This window comes from Salvelinus fontinalis, chromosome 37 (genome assembly GCF_029448725.1).
Source record: "Salvelinus fontinalis isolate EN_2023a chromosome 37, ASM2944872v1, whole genome shotgun sequence".
Lineage (NCBI taxonomy): Eukaryota > Metazoa > Chordata > Actinopteri > Salmoniformes > Salmonidae > Salvelinus > Salvelinus fontinalis.
This window is the reverse complement of record NC_074701.1, coordinates 10712506-10725265: the sequence shown is the minus strand read 5'-3', so window position 1 is coordinate 10725265 and position 12760 is coordinate 10712506. Positions and strand designations below refer to the sequence as shown.

General features: G+C 44.9%; 1 protein-coding gene across 2 annotated transcripts in view; it reads right to left on the bottom strand.

Moving 5' to 3' along the window:
- Positions 1–11512, bottom strand: part of LOC129836118 (rab11 family-interacting protein 2-like) — a 60909-nt gene extending 49397 nt beyond the window's left edge. For both annotated transcript variants that reach the window (XM_055901926.1, XM_055901925.1), the window contains exons 1-5: positions 11303–11512; positions 10100–10754; positions 1570–1976; positions 1065–1434; positions 104–167 (exon numbers count right to left, since the gene is read on the bottom strand). In XM_055901926.1, the coding sequence (XP_055757901.1) occupies positions 104–167; positions 1065–1434; positions 1570–1976; positions 10100–10452 (1194 nt within the window). In that variant the 5' untranslated portion in view covers positions 10453–10754; positions 11303–11512. The remainder of the gene's footprint in view (positions 1–103; positions 168–1064; positions 1435–1569; positions 1977–10099; positions 10755–11302) is intronic.
- Positions 11513–12760: the final 1248 nt, after the last annotated feature.

The window sequence follows — 12760 nt, the reverse complement described above, 5'->3', positions numbered from 1 at the left end:
AAAAACTAGGACTATGCTTTTTGTTTTTTTCCCCTTCTTGTCTCCCCCCCTTCATTTTCTTTGAGATTAGTTCACAAAAAGTGTACAAGATATGATCTCTTACATTTTTCTTTCCGTGGTTCTCTCTTGCCTTTCGGATGTCTCCATTAGTGGTGGGATTTTTATCGCTGCAAAACATCCACGTACACTGAATTACAAAATCATCAAAACACATCAAATCATATTTACCTGTGGCTGAGGGTTTTATTACCAATAACCTGCCCACAATTATTTTTAACCACCATGCATCATCTGCCTTCAACCTAAATGACCACAGAGGTAGTGTATGGTGGCAGCTGTTAAAAGCAGCAATATTTAACTTTTTGGGCGACCCTACCAAATTCACATAGAAATGTGTTATTCTCATTGAAAGCAAGTCTAAGACACAATAGATCTGTTCTATGTGTACTATTTCTATGCTTCGCGTTCTTAAGTTTTGTTTTTGCATTTTTTACTTTCGGTTTTGTACACCAGCTTCAAACAGCTGAAAATACAATACTTTCGGTTATGAAAAATACATTTCAGAGCGGTTTAGGTGGTACGATTCTCTACGCTATACTTGCATGTTTGTCACAAAAACTGAAATTAGAAAAACTATAAGTGCAACACAGGAACTTGATATTAGTTCGGTGAAACTGCTTCGAAAGGTACCGATTCAGTTAAACTGTGTTCGTTTTCTGAAAGCATGTTGCAATGTTTTGTAGTGGAAGGTGTAGTTGTATTAGCTACCTAGCAAGTCCTGAATACGCCAGGTGACCAAACGTTAGCTAACTGACCGCAAAATCCATTCAGCTTTGTAAGTCTTCTAACAAAATCAGGAATACTGTGCAATACATGTGCATCTGGGTTGTGTTCATTAGGGCACACAATTGAAAGAGTTGTACATTTTTTTGGGGAAAATGAACGTTTCTTATTGGAGGTAGTCCCTACCCGTTTCAGTTTGTATTCTTCCGTTTGGTGCTTATTAATGAACATGACCCTGGCTTGGATACCAAACATGGTGGTGTGGACGTGAAAAGCTTTACCTTCCTTTGTAGTGTGAGAGGAAGGGGTTGGTTGGTTGGGTGTCGCCCTGAGAGTCACTGCTGAAGGGGTTGCTTGAGCGCAGGTCTCCAGAGCTGCCCGAACGCCCCCCGTTGTTGGTCTTGCGTCCCTCCTTCTTCCCGGTCACACGTTCCAGCAGGCTGACCTTCTCCTTCTTCTCCTTTTTCTCCCCTCGGTCCCACAGCTGGCCCTGCTCCCCCTCGAACGGGTTGCGGTTGCGTGGGAGGGTGGCGTACTTCTGCGGCAGGCCGTCGCTGATATGAGTAAAAGGATCACCGTGCCCCTCGCTGTCCTGGTAGCCTGGCACCTCGCCCTGGGAGCGCCGGTGAGGGGCGGCACCACTCCCTTTCTCTGTGAAACACAAACAATTTACCTGAAACATTCATGGAAACAATACTAATCACAGACAAAGAAAGATGGTACAGGTAGGCTAATACAAGTAAATACTAAAATAGGCCTAATACTAGAGGAAGCTGCTGTCCTTACCCAGCTGTTCCATGGAGTTTCTAGAGTCCAGCTTGGGGCGGAAGTGAGTGCCAATGAGGTCAGACATAGAGCGGGCTGCAGAGAGCGTATGGGAGCCGGCCAGTAGGTGTCTCTTGATCTTGGGCTCTGGCTGGGGCTGATGGTCAGATGCACTGGGTTGGCGAAGGGTCTCCGAGTCACACATGGCGGAGCGGGGCAGGATGGCCGAGGTGGTGTCGGAGAGACCACCGTCGTGCCTGCGCCCCTTCATCTTGTCCTTGAGTTTGGTGAAGGGCGAGCGGGGCTTGTCCTTTACGGAGAGGTCAAACATGCTGGCCGTCATGTTGTTCCTCATGAACTGAATGCCGACCTGGATCTTCCCTCTCTCCTTCCTCTTCTTCCCTGGCCTGGAGTCCAAGGAGTACCAGCTAAAAGAAGGGATGATTATTAGCCATCTGTAAATTGTGTATGTGGCACATTTAAATGAACACAGGAATATAAGATTCAAGGATGAAAGAAAACCTCCGGTGCCATTGTTGGGTGCTAAAACAGAGCATTTTCAACAAGTTAAAAAGAAATGTATGTTTTTATTCTGAATTCATTTCACGTTTGTCATGGCAATGTATTCATTTTTAAATTAATACTAAAATGTATGTTTTCCAATATTGGTGTAAAGTGGTAAAAAAAAAAAAATTGGTGGAAAATATAGGCCTATTATTTAATGCATCTAAATTCTAGGCTTTGACATTTTCTTCAAGGTGATATGCTGCATCCATTTGGAGGTGAAAACTATCGTTAAAGGAACAATACAGAAATCTGAGAGTACATACACTACCGTTCAAAAGTTTGGGGTCACTTAGAAATGTCCTTGTTTTTGAAAGAAAAGCAATTTTTTTGCTCCATTAATTAAAATAACATCAAATTGAAATACAGTGTACACATTGTTAATGTTGTAAATGACTATTGTAGCTGGAAACGGCTGATTTTTTATGGAATATCTACATAGGCGTGCGTACAGAGGCCCATTATCAGCAACCATCACTCCTGTGTTCCAATGGCACGCTGTGTTAGCTAATCCAAGTATATAATTTTAAAAGGCTAATTGATCAATAGAAAACCCTTTCGCAATTGTGTTAGCACAGCTGAAAACGGTTGTTCTGATTAAAGAAGCAATAAAACTGGCCTTCTTTAGACTAGTTGAGTATCTGGAGCGTCAGCATTTGTGGGTTCGATTACAGGCTCAAAACGGCTGGAAACAAAGAACTTTCTTCTGAAACTCATCAGTCTATTCTTGTTCTGAGAAATGAAGGCTATGCCATGCGAGAAATTACCAAGAAACTGAAGATCTCGTACAACGCTGAGTACTACTCCCGTCACAGAACAGTGCAAACTGGCTCTAAACAGAATAGAATGAGGAGTGGGAGGCCCAGGTGCACAACTGAGCAAGAGGACAAGTACATTAGAGTGTCTAGTATGAGAAACAGATGCCTCACAAGTCCTCAACTGGCAGCTTCATTAAATAGTACCCGCAAAACATCAGTCTCAACGTCAACAGTGAAGCGGTGACTCCGGGATGCTGGCCTTCTAGGAAGAGTTCCTCCGTCCAGTGTGTGTTCTTTTGCCCATCTAAATCTTTTATTTTTATTGGCCAGTCTGAGATATGGCTTTTTCTTTGCAATTCTGCCTAGAAGGCCAGCATCCCAGAGTTGCCTCTTCACTGTTGACGTTGAGACTGGTGTTTTGTGGGTACTATTTAATGAAGCTGCCAGTTGAGGACCTGTGAGGCGTCTTGGCAATTTCTCGCATGGCATAGTGTTCATTTCTCAGAACAAGAATAGACTGAAGAGTTTCAGAAGAAAGCTATTTGTTTCTGGCCATTTTGAGCCTGTAATCTAACTCACAAATGCTGATGCTCCAGATACTCAACTAGTCTAAAGAAAGACAGTTTAATTGCTTCTTTAAATCAGAACAGTTTTCAGCTGTGTTAATATAATTGCAAAAGGGTTTTCTAATGATCAATTAGCCATTTAAAATTATAAACTTGGAGTAGTGCTTTTCTTAATTTCTAAGTGATTTCTAAGTGATCCCAAACATTTGAACGGTAATGTAACTGAATGGAGCTGCTTCATTTTGAAGAAATTAGTTGAGTGGGGACCAAAAACAGTTTCAGTGTCCGACACATTTCCCTGTGGAACAGCCACAACCATTATGTATTAAAAAAGTGACTCGGGTAAAATGTCTGTGGTGGAACTCCCCAATTTCACTTTCACTTTTCACTTTCACTTCAAATAAATCCACGTCATTGGAAGCTTTCGCCTCCCTGAGAATGCATATTAGAGGCTACCCAGACCCCTCTTTTACGGTGGTGCTACTCTGTTTATTATCTATGCAGTTACTTTAACTCCACCTACATGTACATATTACCTCAATTACCTCGACTAACCGGTGCCCCCGTACATCGACTCTGTACCGGTACCCCCTCTATATAGCCTCGCTATTGTTATTTTACAGCTGCTGTTAAATTATTTGTTACTTTTATTTTCTATTTAACACTTACTTTTCTTAAAACTTCTTAAAGCATTGTTGGTCAAGGGCTTGTAAGTAAGCATTTCACTGTTAACCTCTACAGCTGCTGTTTTCGGGCGCATGGGACAAATAAAACGTGATTTGATATGAGGGATAAACATAATTCCCTGCAAACTGTGATGGTCTGAATCTCGAGAAGAATGTTGAATAATATTGTTCGTCGAGGCCATTCTGCTCCTGTTTGTTTAACCTCTTTGCTTCGCCTGCTGGAAGTAATACGATTGATGCCTTCGCTGTGAGAAAAAGGGGTGACATTTGCACAAATCTGGCCTTTGTTCAGAACTGCTATGACAAGCAATTGGGAAATGACAAAGGCAACGGTGCAAGACAACCACGCAACTCATACATGCTAATGAGAATGATGGCTTCTCCGTAGCCTAGGCCTAGTTCATACAAACCAAGGGTATGTTGATTGCAGAAATGTAGAACGAAGAAGAAACCTCACTCAAAATACAAAGTCAACATTTAAACCACCTCTCAAACAGCACAGGTGTTCTGGCAAATTCCACAATTCCTTAATGAGCACAACCTCTGACTGTCCAAGCTTTAGCCTACTTCTTTCATGGGAAAAGTGGACAGAAGGTGGACAGGGATTATATTTTTTGCCCTAAACTGTCCTCAGACTGAGTGGCCAAAGAACCGCCATGGCATGGGCCTCTCTTGGTCGAGCTAGCCTAATTCCCATAGTAGTGGTCTCTGTCCTCCGCAGCATGATCTAAGAGCCACACAGCATTCTGCTGAGAGGGGGCCTGCCCTGTACTTCACATGGATGTCAAGGCCAAGATAAACCTCCCTCTGCCTGGAACCACAATACTCCCACTCTACCCAGACCGCTGGGAAACTCCTCACAATCAACAAACACAGGTGTGCGATAATTAGGGGCTGCCTACTCCGATGTCAAGATGGACTCTCCTCCCCATGCGTCTGCTTGAAAACACAGCGAACGGACACAGCTAGCTAGCAAACCTGGAACTGCTCCAGTATATGGATATGGTAGCACAAGAGTAGGCTTAGGCCTCTGGCTCATTCTATGCAAGTCAGTTGTGTTGATGACTAAATTCCAGTCCATTGACATCTCCACAACAGCTCTGTACTTGAATAACTGCAACCCTGGAGGTGCATCAGCTCTGGCACCTTAAATAAATACAACCATCAACAGTTGATTATGACATATCACAATTCGCCCCAACTAGCGGGTAAAGAGGAAGTGTGGTCATGTGTTTGCATGATGAAATGTACTGATGGCTAATTGACACCAGATCCTCCTAATTATGTTCCTGTTCCTCTGAGCAGAACGTAGGCTTTGGCTACTCATCATGTAGGCCTAGCTAACTACAACAACTTGTGCAATGGTAATTCTACACGGCCAAAAATAACTTTATGTAGCGGCCCGGATTGGGTGGAGCTGGTGTGGTGTTTTCTCCATACATTCACACCACTGGAAAAACTATTATCATTTGAATCAGAATTAGTAACAAGACATGTCTGGCCAGCTCCACCACATTCATTTAACATACGCTAAAGGGACGTACCCAAAGGGACACACCACAACATTCAGCCGATGCCATGTCCGTAAATGCCAGTTTACCATCTCAATTCCAGTATAAGGCAAGAATAAGCAAGGACATTTGTTCACTGTGTGATTACTGGAATTGAGGTGGAACAGTTTGCTGTATTAGCACCTACGCTGTGACAAGACACAGACATAATCTGATAGCCTGTTCACTGCTGTTCTCGCTGGACTAGTTCACCAACTACAAAGACTGCGCCCCAGTCAACTCAATTACGCCATGAATGGCAGCCTATTGTCAAAAGACTAACCTCTTGATTCATTATCAACAAAGCCCATTTTTCAACGAACACAATGGCGTAGCCTATGTCACAACAAGACAGATGTACTGGAAACCTCTGTTTGGGGCCCAAACTTTGGGCCTAGGCTAAAGTGGCGAAATGGAGGTGGTTTTGAATTGAAGAACCTTTATTCGTACAATTATGCCCGCATAAAAACATGTGGAAAGCTGACCACATACTCTCTGTGTATGTGTTTATCCCACAACATCAGGTGCTCTAGGCTAGTCGACCCTGCTCTCTGAATCGTAATCCGAATTAAGAATATGTTCAATGTTATTTCTGCAGTTTAGCCACACGTCATGAACGAGACAGTTCTGCAAATCCACCCTCTTTCCTACTCTTTGCTGATCCTGAAACATCAAACAGAGAACTAGGGAACCAAAGGCCTAGCACTGTTCAACGTGACTAGGGATTCTTTGTGGCCAGTGTGTTTGTGAGTGTGGGGCTGAGAGCAGAGCAGAAGACAAATTTCCTATTTAACAGTTATAAAGTTGTACTGTACTCAGGGTATCTGCAGGGTCCATGAAATTGAATTTAAGACTTTTTAAGACCTTTAATGCCACTTGGAATGCAATTTAATACCAATTTTGAGGTCTGTGCACGCCACACACCTGCTAATATTTCCCTCCAGAAACGAGCCCAGGTTGGGAAAAAGTTGTATTTTCAGGGCTGGTTCCTTCCCCAAAGGCTATAGCCTACATGGCTCATATTATCAGGCAGGTGTGCTATTTTAGCAATGCGCATTCTCCTGTAGCTTAACGAATTTGTAGCATAGTGGCTAGGCTATAGATGACTGAAGGATGGGGTGGCTCATCTGCATTTGTTTAGGCTACCTCAATGGGTTAATCATTAGCTAGATCACAAACTCTTAAGCGTTTAGAATTTTGGCTTCGATACCAATACTAGCTGTAATGATACTCAATACCACAAAAATGTCTTAAAGTAAAATATACAGCACTGTTACTGTTTAAAACAGTGACAACTCTCCACGAAGATGGCTCTATTTTCTTATTTTATTAAAACTGCATTGTTGGTTAAGAGCTTGTAAGTAAGCATTTCACAGTAAGGTCTACACCGGTTGTATTCAGCGCATGTGACAAATAGAATTTGATTTGATTCTGATTTGATCTGGAGAGCTACGCCACTGGGTGTGCAGGTTTTTGATCCAGCACTTGTTCAAACACCTGAGTCAGCTCAATAAGGTCCTTCTCTCATTCAGTGAATCAGGTATCAAATGGCTATCCTTCAAACCAAGGTAGCTAAGCGGGAGGGCTTTTTTTTATTTTTAAACAATACAAAACATACACATAAAAAGACAGCAGCATACAGATGCGCACAAACATCAATGACATCACACCTGCCCAGACCCACCTGCTCACACCCACCTGCCCAGACCCACCTGCTCACACCCACCTGCCCAGACCCACCTGCTCACACCCACCTGCCCAGACCCACCTGCTCACACCCACCTGCTCACACCCACCTGCCCAGACCCACCTGCTCACACCCACCTGCCCAGACCCACCTGCTCACACCCACCTGCCCAGACCCACCTGCTCACACCCACCTGCCCAGACCCACCTGCTCACACCCACCTGCCCAGACCCACCTGCTCACACCCACCTGCCCAGACCCACCTGCTCACACCCACCTGCTCACACCCACCTGCTCACACCCACGTGCTCACACCCACGTGCTCACACCCACCTGCCCAGACCCACCTGCCCAGACCCACCTGCTCACACCCACCTGCCCAGACCCACCTGCTCACACCCACCTGCCCAGACCCACCTGCCCAGACCCACCTGCTCACACCCACCTGCCCAGACCCACCTGCTCACACCCACCTGCCCAGACCCACCTGCTCACACCCACCTGCCCAGACCCACCTGCTCACACCCACCTGCTCACACCCACCTGCCCAGACCCACCTGCTCACACCCACCTGCTCACACCCACCTGCCCAGACCCACCCGCTCACACCCACCCGCTCACACCCACCTGCCCAGACCCACCTGCCCAGACCCACCTGCTCACACCCACCTGCCCACACCCACCTGCCCAGACCCACCCGCTCACACCCACCTGCCCAGACCCACCTGCTCACACCCACCTGCCCAGACCCACCTGCCCAGACCCACCTGCTCACACCCACCTGCCCAGACCCACCTGCCCAGACCCACCTGCCCAGACCCACCTGCTCACACCCACCTGCTCGCACCCACCTGCCCAGACCCACCTGCCCAGACCCACCTGCCCAGACCCACCTGCCCAGACCCACCTGCTCACACCCACCTGCCCAGACCCACCTGCTCACACCCACCTGCTCAGACCCACCTGCCCAGACCCACCTGCCCAGACCCACCTGCTCACACCCACCTGCCCAGACCCACCTGCTCACACCCACCTGCCCAGACCCACATGCTCACACCCACCTGCCCAGACCCACCTGCCCAGACCCACCTGCTCACACCCACCTGCCCAGACCCACCTGCTCACACCCACCTGCCCAGACCCACCTGCCCAGACCCACCTGCTCACACCCACCTGCCCAGACCCACCTGCCCAGACCCACCTGCCCAGACCCACCTGCTCACACCCACCTGCTCACACCCACCTGCCCAGACCCACCTGCCCAGACCCACCTGCCCAGACCCACCTGCCCAGACCCACCTGCCCAGACCCACCTGCTCACACCCACCTGCCCAGACCCACCTGCTCACACCCACCTGCTCAGACCCACCTGCCCAGACCCACCTGCTCACCCACCTGCCCAGACCCACCTGCTCACACCCACCTGCCCAGACCCACATGCTCACACCCACCTGCCCAGACCCACCTGCCCAGACCCACCTGCTCACACCCACCTGCCCAGACCCACCTGCTCACACCCACCTGCCCAGACCCCCATCTCTAGCACCCACATTACTACCCGGCACATGGCCTCAAAGTGCACCATTTTGTCACCCACCTACTTTTAACATTTAGATAATAAACCATTTGACCTTTCCATTGTCTTAACGATGGAGGATCGGTTGATTTCCTATTAAGTATCATTGTCTCCAAGATGATTGACGAGAAAAGGATCGTCCAGCCCATTGGCTATCTCACCGCACCCTCATGTGCCATGTCTTGAAATAAAAATGCAGACAGACGGATTCAAATGAAATGTACATTGTAATACTTCTGACAGCCAACATTGTAACTCTGCCCATAACATTTGTTTTACAGCATTCCCAGAAGGCATAGACTATTGAGTCATTGCTAGTTTTACACTTAAGACATGACTCTGCTGTGGTGCTGTAGAATTTGTGAATTTGTCTCTTGTATAATACATTAGTTTGTACTGGATTAAGCGCAAACTTTCGTTAACTGTAATTTCATTACTTATGTTCCAACATTCCCTTCATCTTGTGCCAATATCAGTTCTTTTTAAGTCTTGGTTCCAATAGTTCTCTCTTTTCCTTTTTTCCCCTAAGAGATTGTCAGTTGGATAGGCTCTCTGCGAGGTTTTGTATATCTTACCATCATATACATATAATTTTCTGACTCAAAAAGTATTCCCTCCAGACTGCTCTGATGTCCAAAATATTTCAAATCATAATTGCGTGATATGAAACCTTTAAGTTGCATGTATTGGAAAATATCTACATTGGTCTGTCCAAAATTGCTTTTTAATTCTGTCATAGAAATAAATGCATTTCCTATTACCAAGTAATTTACGGTTTCTATGCCTAGACTGACTTTTTGCAGTGCAAAGTAAGACATAAAAAAGTTAGCTAGTTCATCTGAAATGGCGCACAGAGGTGGATAGCTCTAACATCTTGAACGTGTGCCTCGAGTATTATTTGATGTTCAGTTGTTTTTATTTCTCACCACGGGGGCAACAATTAAGCAGCAGCGCAACATAACGGAAGCACTGTAGCCAGTTCTGTCACATTTAAGACTCTTGAAACAGAATTTAAGACATTTTAAGTATCAAGGTCTTTAAATCAGATAAATTCATTGAAGTTTAAGACTTTTTAAGGATCCGCGGACACCCTGTGTACTTTTGTTCTGAGACTTCCTTGAAAGGGAAAAACATGATTTAGTTTGATTAGTTGGTGATACTTACTCTGTTCTCCTTCGCTCCTTGTTATCAAAAATATCATTGAGATTGATGGTACTCTGGCCCAGAAATTTATCCATCCCCACCAGGGACCTGTGCATCACGATAAGGCATAATTCATAGATTTCTGGATTGCCCTCCAGAAGCAGACCAGGCAGTTCAAAGGAGGCTTCTTCTCTCCACGCTGGGTTGAGTGTTTTCTCTGCCACAGATGTCGAGTACTTCTCTTTGCCCAGCTGGATGATAGCGTAGGCGTCGTTGGTGCCATGCTTACCCTTAGCTTGTAGGTCAGTTGCTTGGAGAACAGTGGCTTGGACATGAGTTGGGAACCACGTTTGTGACTGCTTTGCTAGTGACATGATCAGCTCTGTTTATGTGTGGTTAGTCATTCAAATGTATGTGCAGGTGAATTGACCTTAAAAAGTGATGACAGAGCATGCAAATATTAACAACTTATTTGTAGGGCCATGTTGTCCATGTTGATTAGTGATATGTAGGTGTAGATAACTTACAGTGCTTTTTGGTCATATATTTACATGTACAGCTAGTAACATCTCAAAAGTATGCAGCTAACTAATTCCCTCAGTCCATCTTACACACTTGTCTTTTGTGATTAACGTTAACATATCACAAATGTCCAGGCCACTGTAAGGCAAGTCATCTGAAAGCAAAATGGGAGATAAGAGTTACACATTGTAAGAGGTCGTTGCAGGTTGACTAGATAACCTATCTACTACAGATGTGCTAGTTAGCTAGCTAGCTATGATTGAAGCTAAGCAGGCTAGCTAGTTAACAAGCTAAACTGCTGACATCAATCACCATTTCCAGCTTGGCTGAAGTAAGCTGAATAACTATGTAGCAGGGCTTTCCAAACCTGTTCCTCGAGAGCTAACGTCCTTTAGGGCTTCGCTCAACCCTAAACTAGCACACCTAGCTAATTCTAATAATTAGCTAACGTTAGCGGATTAATAACTGGGTTGAAGCGTAAACAAACAAGAGGGCAGCTTTACAGGAAAAGGGTTGGATAACTCTTGATATACAGCAACAACAACAAAAAAGCATGTTCTTCAGTTCTGTTGCGTTTGTCATATTGTGACACACCACCGGTTATTATACAATAATAACGTTGCAAAGTAGTAGTATTGATTTACTAGACGTTCATTAGCTGATGTTGGCAAGCTAGCGAAACAAGCTTCCTCACAACTGTACCTCGTCATTTTCTCAAATCTTGTGACATGTTGCCATCCTGTAAATCCACTCGATTGTTGTTGGACATATTTCACAAATAACACATTGGAAAATAATTTATTGGAGCTTAATTTCGTTATTTTACAGCCTGCTAGCTAGCTGTACCAGCCCAAACTAGCTAACTTCCTTGTTGGTCTACTACATCCGCCACAATCACAGGTGAAAGTTCAAGCTCCTCCTCTGTTGCTGTGGAAACTAAATGTATCAGGAGCACGCGCCTTATCTCTGATGTGTCAAACAAGTTGTTACTGCCCTACGTACACGGTCATTACACAGACTTTGTTCATAACCAGAAAAAAGTCCAAACCATGGAAGAAGAATGTATCTTTTTGAAAAAGCATCTAAAACATATCCGTGTGATACTCATCTAGGCACAATATATAGGCACTTGATTCAGTTTTCTAAATTTGGAGAGTTTGTTCATGCTGAAAATGCTAAATTGCTCTACAAATCAAGTTTTTGGTTAGAGGAGTGAAGCCTAAGCATATAGTAATTTGCAGTAATTCATTAAAACTAGGAAGATGTAGGAGGTTGAAATTATGTCTTTATGATTCACGCCCCCAAATCTCTGCAATGTAAATATCTGGTTGGTTTTGCTCCCCTACAATTAAAGGAGAAAAGGAGGCGCTGGCCAATGGCATTCCATGGGGTTCAAACACCTCCTCCCTCTCACCTGTGAGGTTTGTGGGTGGAGGGGAAAGAGGGTGTACTGTAAAGAGGGAAATCACAAGAACATGGGATCTGCTTTGTCTCCTGAGTGGCTGCATGTAGGTGCAGATAAGAGAGTTCATTTGAATGAATATAGACATGCGTGTCACCCCACTTGACAAGTACATCTTAACCAAACACACCTGCCTATGTTGGCTTTATCGCCCTGCCATGAAAAGTGCAGTGTGTACATACCACAATCCCAGGGATGGGGCTGGGCCATCCATCACAGAGAGATTATTACTCTTATCTAGAGTGCATCTCTAAATGAAATGCTATGGCTTAGTGAAATATTGGGCCGTAGCCCAATAAAATGTGCTTTAGGCAGCTTTAAATAAAGAGGCACCATTACAACTTGCAATTTTGTGTCAAGTCTGACTGCGAACACCAGAAAACAGCAGGGGAACCATTCGAGTAAAATGTAAGATGGTGTCCAGAATGACAATGTGAGGGATAACGCGTAGTAGGCAACTTGTTGAGTAATAAAGGCTAGCAGAAGACCATACACTACAAACATACAGTATAATGTTTCACCCAGTATAAGAAATCAATGTTTCTGAGGACTAGGCGAAGATCTTCTTGACTTGAAACTCAATACATTTTGAATACATTTCAATTTATTTTCAATCTCTTTTCCATTTTTAAATTAAATATACCTTCCGGCAACCCGCCTCACCCAATGTGATACGGATCCGCTATTTTTAGACCTTA